The sequence below is a fragment of the Cherax quadricarinatus genome, unplaced genomic scaffold (genome assembly GCF_038502225.1).
Source record: "Cherax quadricarinatus isolate ZL_2023a unplaced genomic scaffold, ASM3850222v1 Contig3674, whole genome shotgun sequence".
Taxonomy (NCBI): Eukaryota; Metazoa; Arthropoda; class Malacostraca; order Decapoda; family Parastacidae; genus Cherax; species Cherax quadricarinatus.
Window position 1 is genome coordinate 1 of NW_027198700.1, and position 17,424 is coordinate 17,424.

The 17,424-nt window shown below is 37.5% G+C and overlaps 1 protein-coding gene across 1 annotated transcript; it reads right to left on the reverse strand.

Moving 5' to 3' along the window:
* Nucleotides 1–8,811: 8,811 nt before the first annotated feature.
* On the reverse strand, nt 8,812–10,432 carry LOC138852067 (ciliogenesis-associated TTC17-interacting protein-like). Its single transcript, XM_070081682.1, has 2 exons — nt 10,287–10,432; nt 8,812–9,273 (listed from the first exon to the last, which is right to left on the reverse strand). Exons 1-2 carry the CDS (start codon nt 10,406–10,408, stop codon nt 8,871–8,873), a joined length of 525 nt encoding a protein of 174 aa, XP_069937783.1. The 5' UTR covers nt 10,409–10,432; the 3' UTR covers nt 8,812–8,870.
* Nucleotides 10,433–17,424: the final 6,992 nt, after the last annotated feature.

Below are 17,424 nucleotides of genomic sequence, written 5' to 3' on the forward strand. Positions count from 1 at the left end.
GGTTACAGGTGCATTATTGCTTTATTTTCCTTAGATATAACACTAGTTTCCTAGGTAGTAGGTTGGTAGACAGCAACTGCCCAGGGAGGTACCACTGTCCTGCCAAGTGAGTGTAAAATGAAAGCCTGTAATTGTTTTACATGATGGTAGGATTGCTGGTCTTTTTTCTGTCTCAAACATGCAAGATTTCAGGTACGTCTTGCTACTTCTACTCACACTACACAAGCATGTATACACATGGGTTTTCTTCTATTTTCTTACTAGTTCTTGTTCTTGTTTATTTATCTCCATGCGGAAGTGGAACAGAATTCTTCCTCTAAGCCATGAATTTTGTAAGAAGTGACTAACATGCTGGGAGCAAGGTACTAGTAACCCCTTCTCCTGTATACAATACTAAAGTTAAAAAGAGAAACTTTTGTTTTTCTTTTTGGGCCACCCTGCCTCAGTGGGATGTGGCCAGTTTGATGAAAGATGATGATGATAACACTAGTTTACATTCCACAGATCCTAAGTTAGTTATTAAAGATTATCAAGTGATAAGATATGTAGAGTTGAATAACTATAGGCCAATATCCAACTTACACCCTCTCTCAAAAATCTTTGAAAAACTAATTCATAAACGAATCTACTCCTACCTTATCTCCCAGAACATACTCAACCCCTGCCAATTTGGATTCAGGCCTAATAAAAATACTAATGATGCTATTATACACATGCTAGAACATATATACACTGCAATAGAGAAAAAAGAAGTCCCACTGGGGATCTTCATTGACTTACGTAAAGCTTTTGATACAGTTGACCATGACTTGCTCCACGTAAAATTGTCACACTATGGTATAAGAGGGCACTCCCTCAATTACCTCAAGTCATACCTCAGCAACAGAAGCCAATATGTGTACGCAAATGGGGCAAACTCTTCTGCGCAACCAATTACAGTTGGTGTCCCACAGGGAAGTGTCCTTGGCCCTCTTCTCTTTCTCCTATACATAAATGACCTTCCAAATGCTTCGCAATTACTCAAACCCACACTATTTGCAGATGACACTACATACGTCTTCTCTCACCCGAGCCCAGTCACACTAGCCAATACTGTAAATACCGAATTACAGAAAATATCTACCTGGATGAGGACAAACAAACTTACACTAAACATTGACAAAACCTACTTCATTCAGTTTGGTAACAGAGCTACAGATGTCCCTCTTAACATAATGATAAACGGATCACCTATCACAAAGCTAACAGAGGGAAAATTCTTAGGAATCCACCTTGATAATAGACTCAAATTTCATACACATATACAACAAATTTCTAAGAAAATTTCCAAGACTGTAGGCATACTATCGAAGATACGGTACTATGTTCCACAGTCAGCCCTCCTGGCCCTATATCACTCTCTTATTTACCCCTATCTCACCTATGGAATTTGTGCATGGGGCTCAACAACAGTTAACCATCTCAGACCACTAATTACCCAACAAAAGGCTGCAGTTAGAATGATAACAAATTCTCACTACAGGCAGCACACTCCACCAATATTCAATACACTAAACCTACTCACCATACAAAACATCCATACTTATTACTGCACCTATTACATACATAGAACACTTAACTCTGATATTAACCCTCCCCTCAAACATCTCCTTGCCAACCTCAACAGAACACATGACCATAACACAAGGCACAGATCACTCTTTGATGTTCCTCGTGTTCATCTCACACTATGCAAAAACTCAATGCACATAAAAGGCCCTAAAATCTGGAATTCATTACCTGTAAATATAAAAGAAACACTACCTGTTTATAAATTCAAGTCTCTACTCAAAGATCACTTACTCACCCAAAACCAAATAAATACTGAATAACTGAACCTTATAAATTGTATATCTTAAATGTTTCTCACAATTATATCACATAAATGTTAAACCTAAAACCCAATCTAACTTTATTATTTTTTAAATACACTACCTAACAGAATCCTTCATATGACCTGTCTTCGTAATACTCACTTGTGCTTTATAGTAATCTGTTTACATTAATGTTTTATCACTGACTTCATCATTGCTTAATTAATCTTAAGTTAATTTTAAGCCAGCCCGTAATGCTATGCATAGTATAAGTGGCTTTGGCATACTGCTCTTATCTGTATTTTTTTGTACCTCTGTATGTGTGCACAAATTTATAATAAATAAATAAATAAATAAATAAATAAAAGACAAAGGAACATGGCATTATTGTAAAAACAGGAGGAAGACTTATGCCTCTCTCTCTCTCCAACTACCACAAATTGTGGCAACAACCCTTAATATACACAATCATTTGATCCATCTCTGGTTTGTATATATTAACATACCGTTCATATTTTTGTAGGCATTGCTTTCCCATCACCAAAGCACTGCATGACCCTTGCAGGTTCAGCACTTACTTATGATCATAATAATAATTTCCTATCATTTATGTGAATTTATATAAGGGGAAAAAATGGGTGATTTTTGCAGCGGCAGCAGCAACCTCCAAGCTCCGTACTTTTCTCCAACTATCAGAGCCACCAATGCTCCTATGATGACCTAGTTACAAGCAAAACTGCACTACCCAACGTAGCACCCAGAATGACCAAAGATTACCAACAGTGAAACCTACAAATCGAAAATATTAGAGATCAAAGGAAGACTGCCCACAAACCGAAAGCAACACCCCGCTGCCAGCCGAACAACGTAACCCTAAGCTTTGTATAACTACAACTTCTTCTTAACTACAACAATTCCTGTAGTATTATGAGGCGCAATCTAAGAGGAAACAGCACCAAGGCCAGCAAGAAAACACCGAAAAATCAACTATTCAACAAGTGTAGCCAGGAGGACGCCGGCCCAGCAACCACCCCACTCACCACCGCTCAAGGCGACACCACAACAATAACAACAAACATGGCTGCCACCAGCCCATCCTCCCCTCTCTTCCCCGGATTCAACCTACCAAGTAGTCTCTCAGGTATGACCAACGATCCAGATACCCTAAAGACATGCATCTCCACCTTAGTTATTGAAAATATGAATCTTCGAGAGACACTAACAAAACAAGACACCAGGATGACACAACTCGAGAACAAAATCCTCAGTCTTGAACAAAAGTTATCAACACCAGGAATGACTAACTGTGACAAGACCATCCAAACAGTCATAGATAGCCATACCCAACAAATAATATCTCTTAATACAAAGGTTGAAGAAGCAGTAAAAGAATGGAAGAACAACTTAGATAACCAGTTCAGTGACTACTTTGCTCTCCAAGAAGATAAAACTGAGCAAGATAAACTATCGGACGCAGTAATAGTTAACAGTCCACTTTTTCCCAGTGATATGAACCAAACAAACAGTAAAGAAATTACTCTGCAGATCATAAAGGACCAAACAAGTGTTATTGTACCAGAGTCAGAAATAAAAGAAGCCAGGTTACTAGGATCCCATGGTAGAAAAAGTGTTATGCTTAGATTCCACTCACATGACAGGAAAAAAGACTTAATTATTGCATCTATTAAAGTAAAGAAAGAGGTATACATAAACGAGTGTCTTACCAAAAAACGTCAGAACCTCCTGTATAGAGTCAGAAAACTTAAGCGGGAGAATAATGACACAATACACCAATGCTTCACACGGGATGGGAAAATTCTAGTTAGGAAAACAAATGTAGGTCAACTGTACACAATCACGAACGAGAATGATCTATCACGATTTCTCAGGGATACTAATCTTACAGAGAATAACTAAATGTCCAACCTAAAAGCCTACGTAATGTAGTGTATGTTTTGCTCCATTATTGTTCAAATTTCGTAGTACAATCTCTTAGTAATTAAATAATCAACTACCTCATTTTGTGATTTTACTAGTAAGCATAAGTCACCTTATCTAATTTTCTTATTTACTATTGTTTGCTTAAATATTAGCTGAATTGATACTTTCTCTGTCCATATTACTACCTCATATTTTTTTAAATACTATCAATTGATATTACTTACTAAAATTAATAATTACCATTTTTACTATCAATACAATTTACTCTTAACATTTTTGACATCATTTAATAACCATTACTTGTCTAATTACCTTAACCTGTTTTAATACCACATTTACTATCTTAGAGTACTCTTAATTACCTTGTACTGCCAAATAACCTCAAGTATAACTACCAGTGCAATATTGAATGAAATAAACATTACTTTTTCACTTTTTTGTAATCATTATTACTTACTAAAATTTTATTAAACACCATATTTACTACCAGTCAATTTTACTTTTGTACATTAATCATTATTTTATACTTCCCATAACATTTTGTTGCCAAATTTTCAAGTTTGTATATTCAACTCCAACCTTTATATTATCCTTTATATGTATCCTTGTGTACCTGTGTACCTGTCTACCATCTTACTATCATATTATAACCAAGACATTGCCATTGTTATTTTTTACTTATTATTCTTTTGGTACTTTAATTTGTGAATTTTATTTTGTCAATTTAAATCTAGTTATACTCTTGATCTTGTCAACAACCTATACCAGACTCTAGTGCAATTGCAAGTACCATTTCAATTTGTATTTTTATATTATAAGTTTATATTATAAGTCCTACTCTAAGATTGTTTTCATATCTTAGTGACTATATTGTGTGTGCAATTAGTGTATATTTCAATTATATTATTGTTCAAGGCCCTTAACTATCTTTTGCTAACTAGTACCAACTACCTCATATATTTTTTTTTCTACTTTTTTTTTATTCTTTTGCTACCTTAACTTGTATATTTTATCTTGTCAATTTAAATCTAGTTATACTCTAATTCTTGTAAACAACTTATATAACACCTTAGTGCAATTACAATTGAGAGTCTTGTGCCTTTTTTATATCATTAGATTAAACTCAGTTGTACTATAGCTCATTCTAGCTCAATACATAGTCAATACCAAATTCATTATATTAGACCATAGTGTAATTACTAGTGAGAGTCTGGTGCTATTTTTAATTTGTATTTTTATATTATTAGATTAAACCTAGTTGTACTATAGCTCATTCTAGCTCAATACATAGACTATACCAAAGTCATTACATTAGACCTTAGTGCAATTACAAGTGAGAGTCTTGTGCTATTTTTAATTTGTATTTTTATATTATTAGTTTATACCTAGTTGTACTTTAGCTCATTCCAGCACAACACATAGACAACACCAACTCCATTATGTGTATTAGTGACTATACTCTACATGACCAAAATGCTATAGCTATATACTTGTCCAAACTTCCCACCACTACAGATATCAGTACTAAAACTCAACACACAACTCAGGATATAAATAACCATAATTTAAACCTAGAAGATGATTGATCACGTTGACCCTGATCTAAACCTCCATAATCTGACACACAATCAAAACCTATTGGAAAGTAACTGCCTTTACTACACAGCATCACAAGCCAGCACTATCCTAAACAATGCTAAAAGTCTATCAGTACTTAACTACAACATCAGGTCCTTAAGCAAACACTATGATGACCTCCTGGCACTCCTTGAATCACTAAAGACACCCTTCTCCTGCATTATTCTTACTGAGACCTGGCTTAAGCAGGACACAATAGATATCTACCCTCTACCAGGATACACAGCAATCCACAACTGCAGACCATACCAAGTTGGGGGTGGTATTGCAATCTATTACTCTAACCAATTATCTTGTATTAGCACCACTTGCTTTAGTGATGAATATGGAGAATACATTTTTGCTAATTTTACTGTAAAAAACCTTAAGACGCCTATAACAATCGGTGCCATTTACCGGATACCCCACACAAACATCCCAAATTTCAGTGAGAAATTAAAGGCACTAATAACAAACAGACAAATGAATAAGCACCACCTTCTCTTAGCTGGAGACTTCAACATCAACCTTGGCCTACTAGATGATCAGCCTGTAACTGATTTCATCAACAATATGAACAACACACTTCTCATACCAACAATAACTAAACCAACCAGGCTCACTGAAACAAGTGCAACCATAATAGACCACATATGGACCAATATACTAGCCCCCCTTAAATCAGGGATAATCACAGATAGCACTACAGACCACTACCCTACCTTCCTCTTGACAAACATTAGTAAACCACCACTTGAATACAACAAAGTTTCATTTAGACTCCATGATGAGGCCTCAATAAGGAAGTTCACAGCTGACCTAGAGACTGTTGACTGGCCTACAGAATTCTCCAAGGCCAATGGTATTGATGACTGGACAGACATTTTTCTTAACAAATTACTTAGACTATACAACAAACATTGTCCTATAAAAACGAAACAGATCACAAACAAACGGCTTGGTTGCCCATGGCTAACCAGCACCATTCTGAAATCCATTGATAAGAAACACCAATATGAAAAGCAATATAGACAGGGCTTAATACACAAAGATATTCTTAAACACTATTCATCAGTCCTCACCAAAGTAATAAAGAAAGCCAAACAACTATACTACTCCAGTAGATTCACTGACACAAGAGGAGATATAAAAAAGACCTGGAAAACACTCTCTCAGATTCTAGGGACCCACAAACTGAAAAAAAACAAGAATATTGTCCTAACTAAACCTAATGAAACACCACTGCATCCCACTGACACAGCTAACAAGATAAACGACTTCTTCTCAACCATAGGTTCTAATCTCGCCAATAAAATCCCACGTACCAATGCCCATGCCGGGGACTACCTAGATGGGAATTTCCCAAATTCCTTCTATCTTGCTCCAACTGAGCCCACGGAAGTCACCGAGATTATAAAGTCACTTAAAAATAACTCAGGGAATCTGTCTCATGTCCCACCATTATTGTACAAGAGAGCGGCCCATGTCCTCTCGCATGCTATCTCATTACTTTTTAACAAGTCACTAGAAACTAGCACCTTCCCGAAACTACTCAAGACGGCAAGGGTTACACCAATACATAAAGGTGGTGACCCTACAGATTTAAACAACTATAGGCCAATATCAAACTTACCATTGCTATCCAAAATCTTTGAGAAACTCGTGCACAGGAGACTATATTCATTTATAACGGCACAAAACATACTCAACCCCTGCCAATTTGGATTCAGGAAAAATAAAAGCACTAACGATGCAATCATAAAAATGCTAGATCTGCTTTACACAGCATTGGAAAATAAGGAATATCCACTAGGAATTTTTATTGACCTAAGAAAAGCTTTTGACACAGTAGACCACGGCATCCTACTCCACAAACTTGACCATTATGGTATAAGAGGCCATGCGCTTGCATATTTCAAATCTTACCTTACTAATAGGTATCAGTATGTCACCATTAAAGACACAGCATCAACAACACAGCCACTTGATACTGGAGTTCCGCAGGGAAGTGTCCTTGGTCCCCTGCTCTTCCTCATATACATCAATGATCTTCCAAACGTATCTCAACACCTGAACCCCATTCTCTTTGCTGACGACACGACTTATGTCATCTCTCACCCTAATCTTGCCACCCTCAACACCATTGTTAATGAGGAGCTGATCAAAATATCGACTTGGATGACAGCCAATAAACTTACGCTTAACACTGACAAAACCTACTACATTATGTTTGGTAGCAGAGCAGGAGATGCGCAAATTAACATTAAGATCGACAACACTCTAATTGCCAGGCATAATGAGGGCAAATTCCTAGGCCTATACCTCGACAACAACCTGAACTTCAGCACCCATATCCAACACATAACCAAAAAAGTATCCAAAACGGTTGGGATCCTCTCCAAGATACGATACTACGTGCCGCAAACTGCCCTTCTCACACTATACCATTCACTTATATATCCATACCTCACCTATGCTATCTGTGCTTGGGGTTCAACTGCAGCAACACACCTAAAGCCAATAATAACCCAACAAAAAGCCGCAGTAAGAATAATCACTAAATCCCATCCCTGGCAACACCCCCCCCACTCTTCATAGATCTAAACTTACTCCCTGTTCAGTACATCCACACTTACTACTGTGCAATCTACATCTACAGGACCTTAAATTCCAATATTAACCTTGACCTAAAACGCTTTCTTGATAGTTGTGACAGAACCCACAGGCACAACACCAGACACAAACATCTCTATGACATTCCCCGTGTCCGACTAAACCTTTACAAAAATTCAATGTATGTCAAAGGCCCTAAAATCTGGAACACCCTACCTGAAAATTCTAAAACTGCAGACACATTCATCACCTTCAAAACTACCATCAGAAAACATCTTATCTCCCTGATACACCCTGTCAACTAATTACACGAATACCACCTGGTGGTTCACACTTACACTCACTCACCCATTTGACCATAAACAGAAATATCAATCTCAATCTCAAAATAATGAATCTTAACTAGTCATAAGTTGGCCTGTGATACTCCAATACTGAAACTATGTATAGTGCCAAAACAAAAGCATTCACATTGCTAAACTCACAAACTAGTATTTAGTCACTTAGCCATAATACCAACTTACCTCATAATTTTGTAATATTTTAAACTTAAGATTTAATTTAAGTCTGCCCGAAATGCCTAGCCATGCTAGGTGTTCTAGTGGTACACTCTGTAATTATTATTTTACTACATGTAAACCACACAATAACCAAATTCTGTAAACTCAGCATTGTAATCCTTATAGAGAATAAACTTTGAAAAACATGTAATATATATCTCCATCAGCACCTCAAGAAACCTGACCAATGTTTATGTAATTCTACCACAGAAGAAATAGGGCCATGCTCATGATAAAAAGAGAAGAGTACAACAGAAAAATGTATCATGCTGTTAGTAGAAGCTTCTCACCCTCCCAGATCCTCCCCCTCAGTTTCTTGGTCTGTTCTATTGTCTTGTATTAGGTTGTTATCATGGTCGTTGTCATCCTTCTGCATAGTCTCCAAGGCACTATAGTACTCCTGCTCCTCCAACATGGCTTCATCATCATCATACAGGGAAAGAAGGCCAGAACCATCCTCAAGTTCTTCAACTTCTTCACCCAAGGAGACCATCTCTTCTTCCTTCTTTTTTTCCAACATTTCAATTTCTTCTGCCTTTCCTTCATCCTCATAGTCTTCCTCTTCTAGAAAAGCTATGTCATCTTCGAGGTCATACTCGGTTGGGTAACTGAGGTCAACATCTGTCCAAGGCTCCGGAAAATCATAGGCATCATAGTCATCGGCAGTGAGGTTGTAATGGGTTAGGTTTCTGTAGAAGGACCCATCACCAAAGGATGCAAGGAAGGTGTTAGTGGAAGTATTCAATGATGAAATGTGAAAAGTAGGACTGGTATAATGGAAATGGAGGATGAAAGGGAATTAGTAAGATGAGGTAAAGGAGAAAATAAAAAGGAGCAAAAAAAAAAAAAAAAAATGAATGGAGGAAGGAAGTGTAGGAGACTGTTATATTAGGTTTATTATTAGTAAAGCAGCAAGGGTCAATATTTCTATTATACAGCATAAGCAAGTCCTACTTTTGAGCAAAGTATGTTAGTAGCACTGACATTAATTTATATTTGAAGAAGTTTCTTAAATATAAAGATGCACACCCTCAAACTATCAAAATGCTTTTAAAAATAATCATGCAAAAAATATATAAAAACTGTTATATGTAGTAAAATACCCACTCTAACATCTATGCTTCGATACTGTTTTTATCCCCCTCGAGCTGAGTTTGTGTTTACACCTTCGATAATATTAACGTACCATATTCAACCTTCTGATCTCTGAAGTTTACAGCGTCAATATTCTTATTAACCTACTTGCCCTTCTGTCAACTTCAAATATCACTTTGGTCTCCACAACTTTGTGCCATTCATACAAAAGTGGGAGCTAATGTCAATACAGTATTAAAAAGACCCTTTGGCTGCTGCAAGTTAAAAGTTCATGACAGCTGGATAAAGTACTTATATCACAATAATCATCAAGATAAGTTAATCATGTACTAGTTAATGGCAGTAAAAGTGTTGTTTGTTAATTAAGAATTTCCAATATGTAGCTAAACTGAGGATACTCTGAGCCATTAAAGTTTTGATACATTAGTGATAAAACTGCCACCAACAAAGTGCAAGATGATGATGTTCAGCATGAAGCAAGGGGAAATTGGGCATTTTAATGAATGAATCCCAGAATTATAAGTACCATACCTAAGATTAAAACAAGGCATATATGGACACATTTTTATGTATGAACCTACAAACATCCCTTCTGGTAATCACTTACATTCTGTACACCATGTTAGGGAACTTAAGGAAGGTCTTGCCATCAAACTTGACTGGTTTCATCATCTGCTCTTCATCAACACCTAAGAAAGTATAGTTATGATTATAAGAATTGCTGGGCATATATTTATTGGTGATGCATATGTTGTAATATGGTTTTTAGGCAAAACTGGTCAAACAAGGTGAAAAATTTCTGCTCTGATATTTTTTTTGTGAATTAGTCAAGTATAAAAAATTTTAAGTTTTTGGACAAAAACTAACCTAAACTTGTTTAACCCTTTGAGAGTTGAGACCCTTGCTGGCAAACCTGCTACCAGGGTCGAAGAATTAAAAAAAAAATCTTATGAAATGATAGAGAATTTTTTCCTGAAGGTAATGAAACCAAAAGAACAAAATTTGATGGAAAACTTGTAGAATTACGCTCTCGCAAATTTGGCGATATTTATGCATCGGCGATTTCGCCCATTTTGAGTCCTATTTTGGGCCAATTCCAATGTTCCAGTCAACCAAACTCATAGCTGTTTAGCTAGAACTCCTTTTATTCTATCAATTGAGTACAAGAAACTGCCCATTTACCTATTTCAACTACCCAATAAAATCAGAAATTACTAATTTGGCCAATTTCATACAGAATTCAAGAAAGGCCAATTTCAAAACAGGGGCCAGAATAAATAGTGTAGATATTCCTGGCACTACAATAACATTTTCTCTGTCCATTACTCACGTCTTCAGTCCCCTCTTACATTATGCTTGCTTTTCATTTTGAATTTTTATTCGCACAACAAATAGAAGATTTACTGTTATTCATACTACTGCATAATGGTAATAATTGTATAAATAATGTCAGTGCATTTGTGAATGCATATTAGACTGGCCAGTTGACGTGTATTGGACACATGACGTGTTTTGTTTACTAGTGAACATCAGAAAAATCAAACTTTTCTGCTACTTTGAGTTCAGTTTCAAACTATGTACTTTTAGTCTATAAACCATCTCTATTTCTGTAATATATCTTCCATTCTATCAAATGAGACTGAGAATATAACCATAAAAACCATAGGAAAATACAGTACAAAGTCACTGTTTTACACCAAAAACAGCTTTCTCCTGCAAGATTGGAAGCCGCTAGAATTTTGGCATAGTTTTACGGGACCAACCCTGGCTTCAAAGCCATAATTTTATGGGACCGACCCCAGAAAGGCTAAATTAACATTTGTCATCCTAAATTTAGTTAGAATTATTTAACATCAATGAAATATAATTTGTAATATCATTGCAACAATGAATTTATGCTTTGTTTAGCATGCAATTATTCTGTATAAGCAAAGAGACAAGTTCTATAAAAAAAAAAGACGATCAGTGATAGTATACTGTAATGTCAATTTTAGGAATTTAAAAGTAGTCTTGGTGTAACGTAGTCCTGATGCTCCTGGAGTTTACCTGGAGAGAGCTCCGGGGGTCAACGCTCCCGCGGCCTGGTCTGTGACCAGGCCTCATGGTGGATCAGGGCCTGATCAACCAGGCTGTTACTGCTAGCTGCATGCAATTTATTTATTTATTAATTTGAAAATGATACAGAGAAGTACATAGGAATATAATTATTAAAGTGCAACATGCCAAAGCCCTTTGTATGAAGACCATTATGGGAAGGCTTAAAATTAACTTGGCAATGATATATTCAGTGGTAAAAATATTATTGTAAAATGATAACAATTTAGCACAAATGAATATTACAAAGACAGTCATATGGTCATTTACTGTGTTGCTGAGCATTCAATAGAATTGAGTATTCTGTTAGGTAATGTAATTAAAAAATAACAAAGTTTGATTGGGTCACAGGTTAGACATTTATGAGATACAATTATTCAGTATTTATTTAGTTGTGGGTGAGTAAGTGTTTTTTGAGAAGACTTGAATTTATAAACAGGTAGTGTTTCTTTTATATTCACAGGTAATGAATTCCAGATTTTAGGGCCTTTTATGTGCATTGAGTTTTTGCATAGCATGAGGTGGACACGAGGAACATCAAAAAGTGATCTGTGCCATGTGTTCTGTTGAGGTTGGTAAGGAGACATTTGAGGGGAGGGTTTATATCAGAGTTAAGTGTTCTATGTATGTAGTAGGTGCAGTAATAAGTATGGATGTTTTGTATGGTGAGTAGGTTTAGAGTTTTGAATATTGGTGGAGTGTGCTGCCTGTAGTGGGAATTTATCATCATTCTGACTGCAGCCTTTTGTTGGGTAATTAATGGTCTGAGATGGTTTATTGTTGTTGAGCCCCATGCACAAATTCCATAGGTGAGATAGGGGTAAATAAGTGAGTGATATAGGGCCAGGAGGGCTGACTGTGGAACATAGTACTGTATCTTCGATAGTATGCCTACGGTCTTGGAAATTTTTTTGGAAATTTGTTGTATATGTGTTTGAAATTTGAGTCTATTATCAAGGTGGATTCCTAAGAATTTTCCCTCTGTGAGTTTTGTGATAGGTGATCCGTTTATCATTATGTTAAGAGGGACGTCTGTAGCTCTGTTACCAAACTGAATGAAGTAGGTTTTGTCAATGTTTAGAGTAAGTTTGTTAGTCCTCATCCAGGTAGATATTTTCTGTAATTCGGTATTTACAGTATTGGCTAGCGTGACTGGGCTCGGGTGAGAGAAGACGTATGTAGTGTCATCTGCAAATAGTGTGGGTTTGAGTAGTTGTGATGCATTTGGTAGGTCATTTATGTATATGAGAAAGAGAAGAGGGCCTAGGACACTTCCCTGTGGGACTCCAACTGTAATTGGCTGTGCGGAAGAGTTTGCCCCGTTTGTGTACACATATTGGCTTCTGTTGCTGAGGTAAGACTTTAGGTAGTTGAGGGAGTGCCCTCTTATACCATAGTGCGACAATTTTATATGGAGCAAGTCATAGTCAACTGTATCAAAAGCTTTACGTAAGTCAATGAAGATCCCAGTGGGACTTCTTTTTTCTCTATTGCAGTGTATATGTGTTCCAGCATGTGTATTATAGCATCATTAGTATTTTTATTAGGCCTGAACCCAAATTGACAGGGGTTGAGTATGTTGTGGGAGATGAGGTAGGAATAGATTCGCTTATGAATTAATTTTTTGAAGATTTTAGAGAGAGGGTGTAAGTTGGATATTGGCCTATAGTTATTCGAGTCTGTTTGGACTCCTCCTTTATGGATCGGGGTGACCCTTGCTATTTTGAGAACTGTAGGGAAGGTAGAGGATTCTATGGATTTGTTAAAGAGTGTTGCAATGATTGGTGATAGCACTTGTGAGCTTTACCTGGAGAGAGTTCCGGGGGTCAAGGTCTGTGACCAGGCCTCCTGGTGGATCTGATGGCTGTTACTGCTGCTGCACCAACAACGTACGAGCCACAGCCCGGCTGGTCAGGTACCGACTTTAGGTGCTTGTCCAGTGCCAGCTTGAAGACTGCCAGGGGTCTGTTGGTAATCCCCCTTATGTATGCTGGGAGGCAGTTGAACAGTCTCGGGCCCCTGACACTTATTGTATGGTCTCTTAACGTGCTAGTGACACCCCTGCTTTTCATTGGGGGGATGTTGCATCGTCTGCCAAGTCTTTTGCTTTCGTAGTGAGTGATTTTCGTGTGCAAGTTTGGTACTAGTCCCTCTAGGATTTTCCAGGTGTATATAATCATGTATCTCTCCCGCCTGCATTCCAGGGAATACAGGTTCAGGAACCTCAAGCGCTCCCAGTAATTGAGGTGTTTTATCTCCGTTATGCGTGCCGTGAAGGTTCTCTGTACATTTTCTAGGTCAGCAATTTCACCTGCCTTGAAAGGTGCTGTTAGTGTGCAGCAATATTCCAGCCTAGATAGAACAAGTGACCTGAAGAGTGTCATCATGGGCTTGGCATCCCTAGTTTTGAAGGTTCTCATTATCCATCCTGTCATTTTTCTAGCAGATGCGATTGATACAATGTTATGGTCCTTGAAGGTGAGATCCTCCGACATGATCACTCCCAGGTCTTTGACGTTGGTGTTTCGCTCTATTTTGTGGCCAGAATTTGTTTTGTACTCTGATGAAGATTTAATTTCCTCGTGTTTACCATATCTGAGTAATTGAAATTTCTCATCGTTGAACTTCATATTGTTTTCTGCAGCCCACTGAAAGATTTGGTTGATGTCCGCCTGGAGCCTTGCAGTGTCTGCAATGGAAGACACTGTCATGCAGATTCGGGTGTCATCTGCAAAGGAAGACACGGTGCTGTGGCTGACATCCTTGTCTATGTCAGATATGAGGATGAGGAACAAGATGGGAGCGAGTACTGTGCCTTGTGGAACAGAGCTTTTCACCGTAGCTGCCTCGGACTTTACTCTGTTGACTACTACTCTCTGTGTTCTGTTAGTGAGGAAATTATAGATCCATCGACCAACTTTTCCTGTTATTCCTTTAGCACGCATTTTGTGCACTATTACGCCATGGTCACACTTGTCGAAGGCTTTTGCAAAGTCTGTATATATTACATCTGCATTCTTTTTGTCTTCTAGTGCATCTAGGACCTTGTCGTAGTGATCCAATAGTTGAGACAGACAGGAGCGACCTGTTCTAAACCCATGTTGCCCTGGGTTGTGTAACTGATGGGTTTCTAGATGGGTGGTGATCTTGCTTCTTAGGACCCTTTCAAAGATTTTTATGATATGGGATGTTAGTGCTATCGGTCTGTAGTTCTTTGCTGTTGCTTTACTGCCCCCTTTGTGGAGTGGGGCTATGTCTGTTGTTTTTAGTAACTGTGGGACGACACCCACATTCAGCACATAAAAAAGATATCCAAATCAGCAATGTATCTTGGAGAGGATACTATGTACCTCAAACAGCACTACTTACATTATACTACACTCTCTAATCTATCCTTACTCACCTATGCTATTTGTGCCTTGGGATCCACAACGAACTCAACAAAAAATATTGTATAATCTATGTAATCTTATTCTCTTGTGCCTTGCTAAGATTTTATCAGTCCATATACAATGAGTCATTCTCAATTAATTAATTTTACTGTGAATATAATTTGTCTTATATACATACATACATGTAAAATACTATCTCATCACATTCTGTAATAATACAGGTAACTAGTTTCACTCTTATTAAATTTTTTGGGGAAGTGGAACAGAATTCTTCCTCTGTAAGCCATGCATGTCATGAGAGGCGACGAAAATGCCGGGAGCAAGGGGCTAGTAACCCCTTTTCCTGTATATATATATGACTCAATTTAAAAGAAGAAACTCTCGTTATTCCCTACATCATGCAGGAGGAAAAGGCACTACCAGGACATAAACCTATGAAAGACAGGCTCACTCTTTTGTTCTGTAGTAATGCTAGTGGAGATTTCAAGGTGAAGCCTTTACTGGTGTATCACTCTGAAAATCCCAGAGTGTTCAAGAAAAACAGTGTTACCAAAAGTAACTTGTGTGTGATGTGGAAGGCTAACAGTAAGGCATGGGTCACGAGGTATATTTTCCTTGATTGGTTCAATGAAGTGTTTGGCCCCATTGTGAAGAAATACCTCCTGGAAAATAAACTGGAGCTCAAGTGCCTACTGGTAATGGACAATGCACCTGCTCATCCTCCAGACTTGGATGACCAAATGGTGGAGGAGTTTCATAGTTCTTCATCACTTTCATCACAGTGAAGTTCTTGCCCCTTAATACTCACTCCTCTCATCACTTCAGTATCCTCCATTGCATAAACCTTATAGGTAAGGCTTGGGAAGGAGTGACTTCCAGGACTTTGAACTCTGCTTGGAGAAAATTGTGGCCAGACTGTGTCCAAGAGAAGGATTTTGAAGGGTTTGGGGCTGACCCTGAGGATCTTATGCCAGCTGTGGAATCTATTGTGGCATTGGGGAATTCCATGGGGTTGGATGTGAGTGGCCAGGATGTGGAAGAGTTTGTGGAGGACCACAATGAAGAGCTAACCACTGAAGAGCTGCAAGTGCTTCATCTGGAACAGCAACAGACCACAGCTCAGGAAATTGCTTCAGAGGAGGAGAGAGAGAGATGGAAGAAGGTGCCTTCTTCAGAGATTAAGGAGATTTGTGCAACGTGGAGTAGGATGGAAAGATTTGTGGAGGAACATCACCCTGACAAAGCTCTTGCAAGCCATGTCAGCAACATGTACAATGACAATGTTTTGTCCCATTTTAGGGAAATTTTAAAGAGATGCCAGAAACAGAGCTCTCTGGGCAGATATTTAGTGCCACAGGTGTGCAGTGACTCTCAAGCTGGTCCTAGTGCCATTAAAAAGCAAAGAAGGGAAGTAACCCTGGAAAAGCAATTGGTACCTGAAGTCTTTATGGAAGGGCATTCCCCTTCCAAACAGTAATTAATGCATCCTATCCCCTCTTCCATACACTAAGAAGAATTGTCAATAAAGGTAAGTGTCATGCTATTATTGTTTATTCTTCATGTCTCATTGTTTTCTGTGTAGGTAAATGTATATTTCATGTAAAAAATTATTTTGTTTTAATACTTTTGGGTGTCTGGAACAGATTCTTTGAATTTACATTATTTCTTATGGGGAAAATGGTTTTGCAAATCGTCAGTTTTGATGTTAGTCACACTCTCTGGAACGGATTAATTACGAGAAACGAGGGTCCACTGTATGTTACACAAGGATTACTTATTGATTTGATTTGGAACTTATGGTAAGATCAATGTAATAACTCTTAATATATATAATGGTTAGTGAACCTAATCATGCAGAGGAAGACGTGGCTTGTCCAATGAATCTAAAGACAAAATTAAAGAACTCTGAAGTGTTCTAGGGAATTTTAATTTTTTCTCAATTATGCATATAAGACTGTTAAAGTAATGACACCTCTGTAGAATATACAAATTTTCCATAAATGATGCAATTTTTTTTAATAATTTAGAAAATAAGTGTCTTTTTCCTATATTAAGGGCATTTTGTACAATTAATAAATTGCAAACACTCCATATATTACAGAAATATATTTTATAGTGAGTGCTTTGCTATTTTCATTCACATTTTGACTTTTTTTTTTGTTTTTTGCACGAGGTCAATCTGTTGTGCCTATTTTTGCTGATTGGTCTTGTGTGAGCATCCTTGATGCTGTTCAAGGACTTAAATTTGGGATCTAAGGC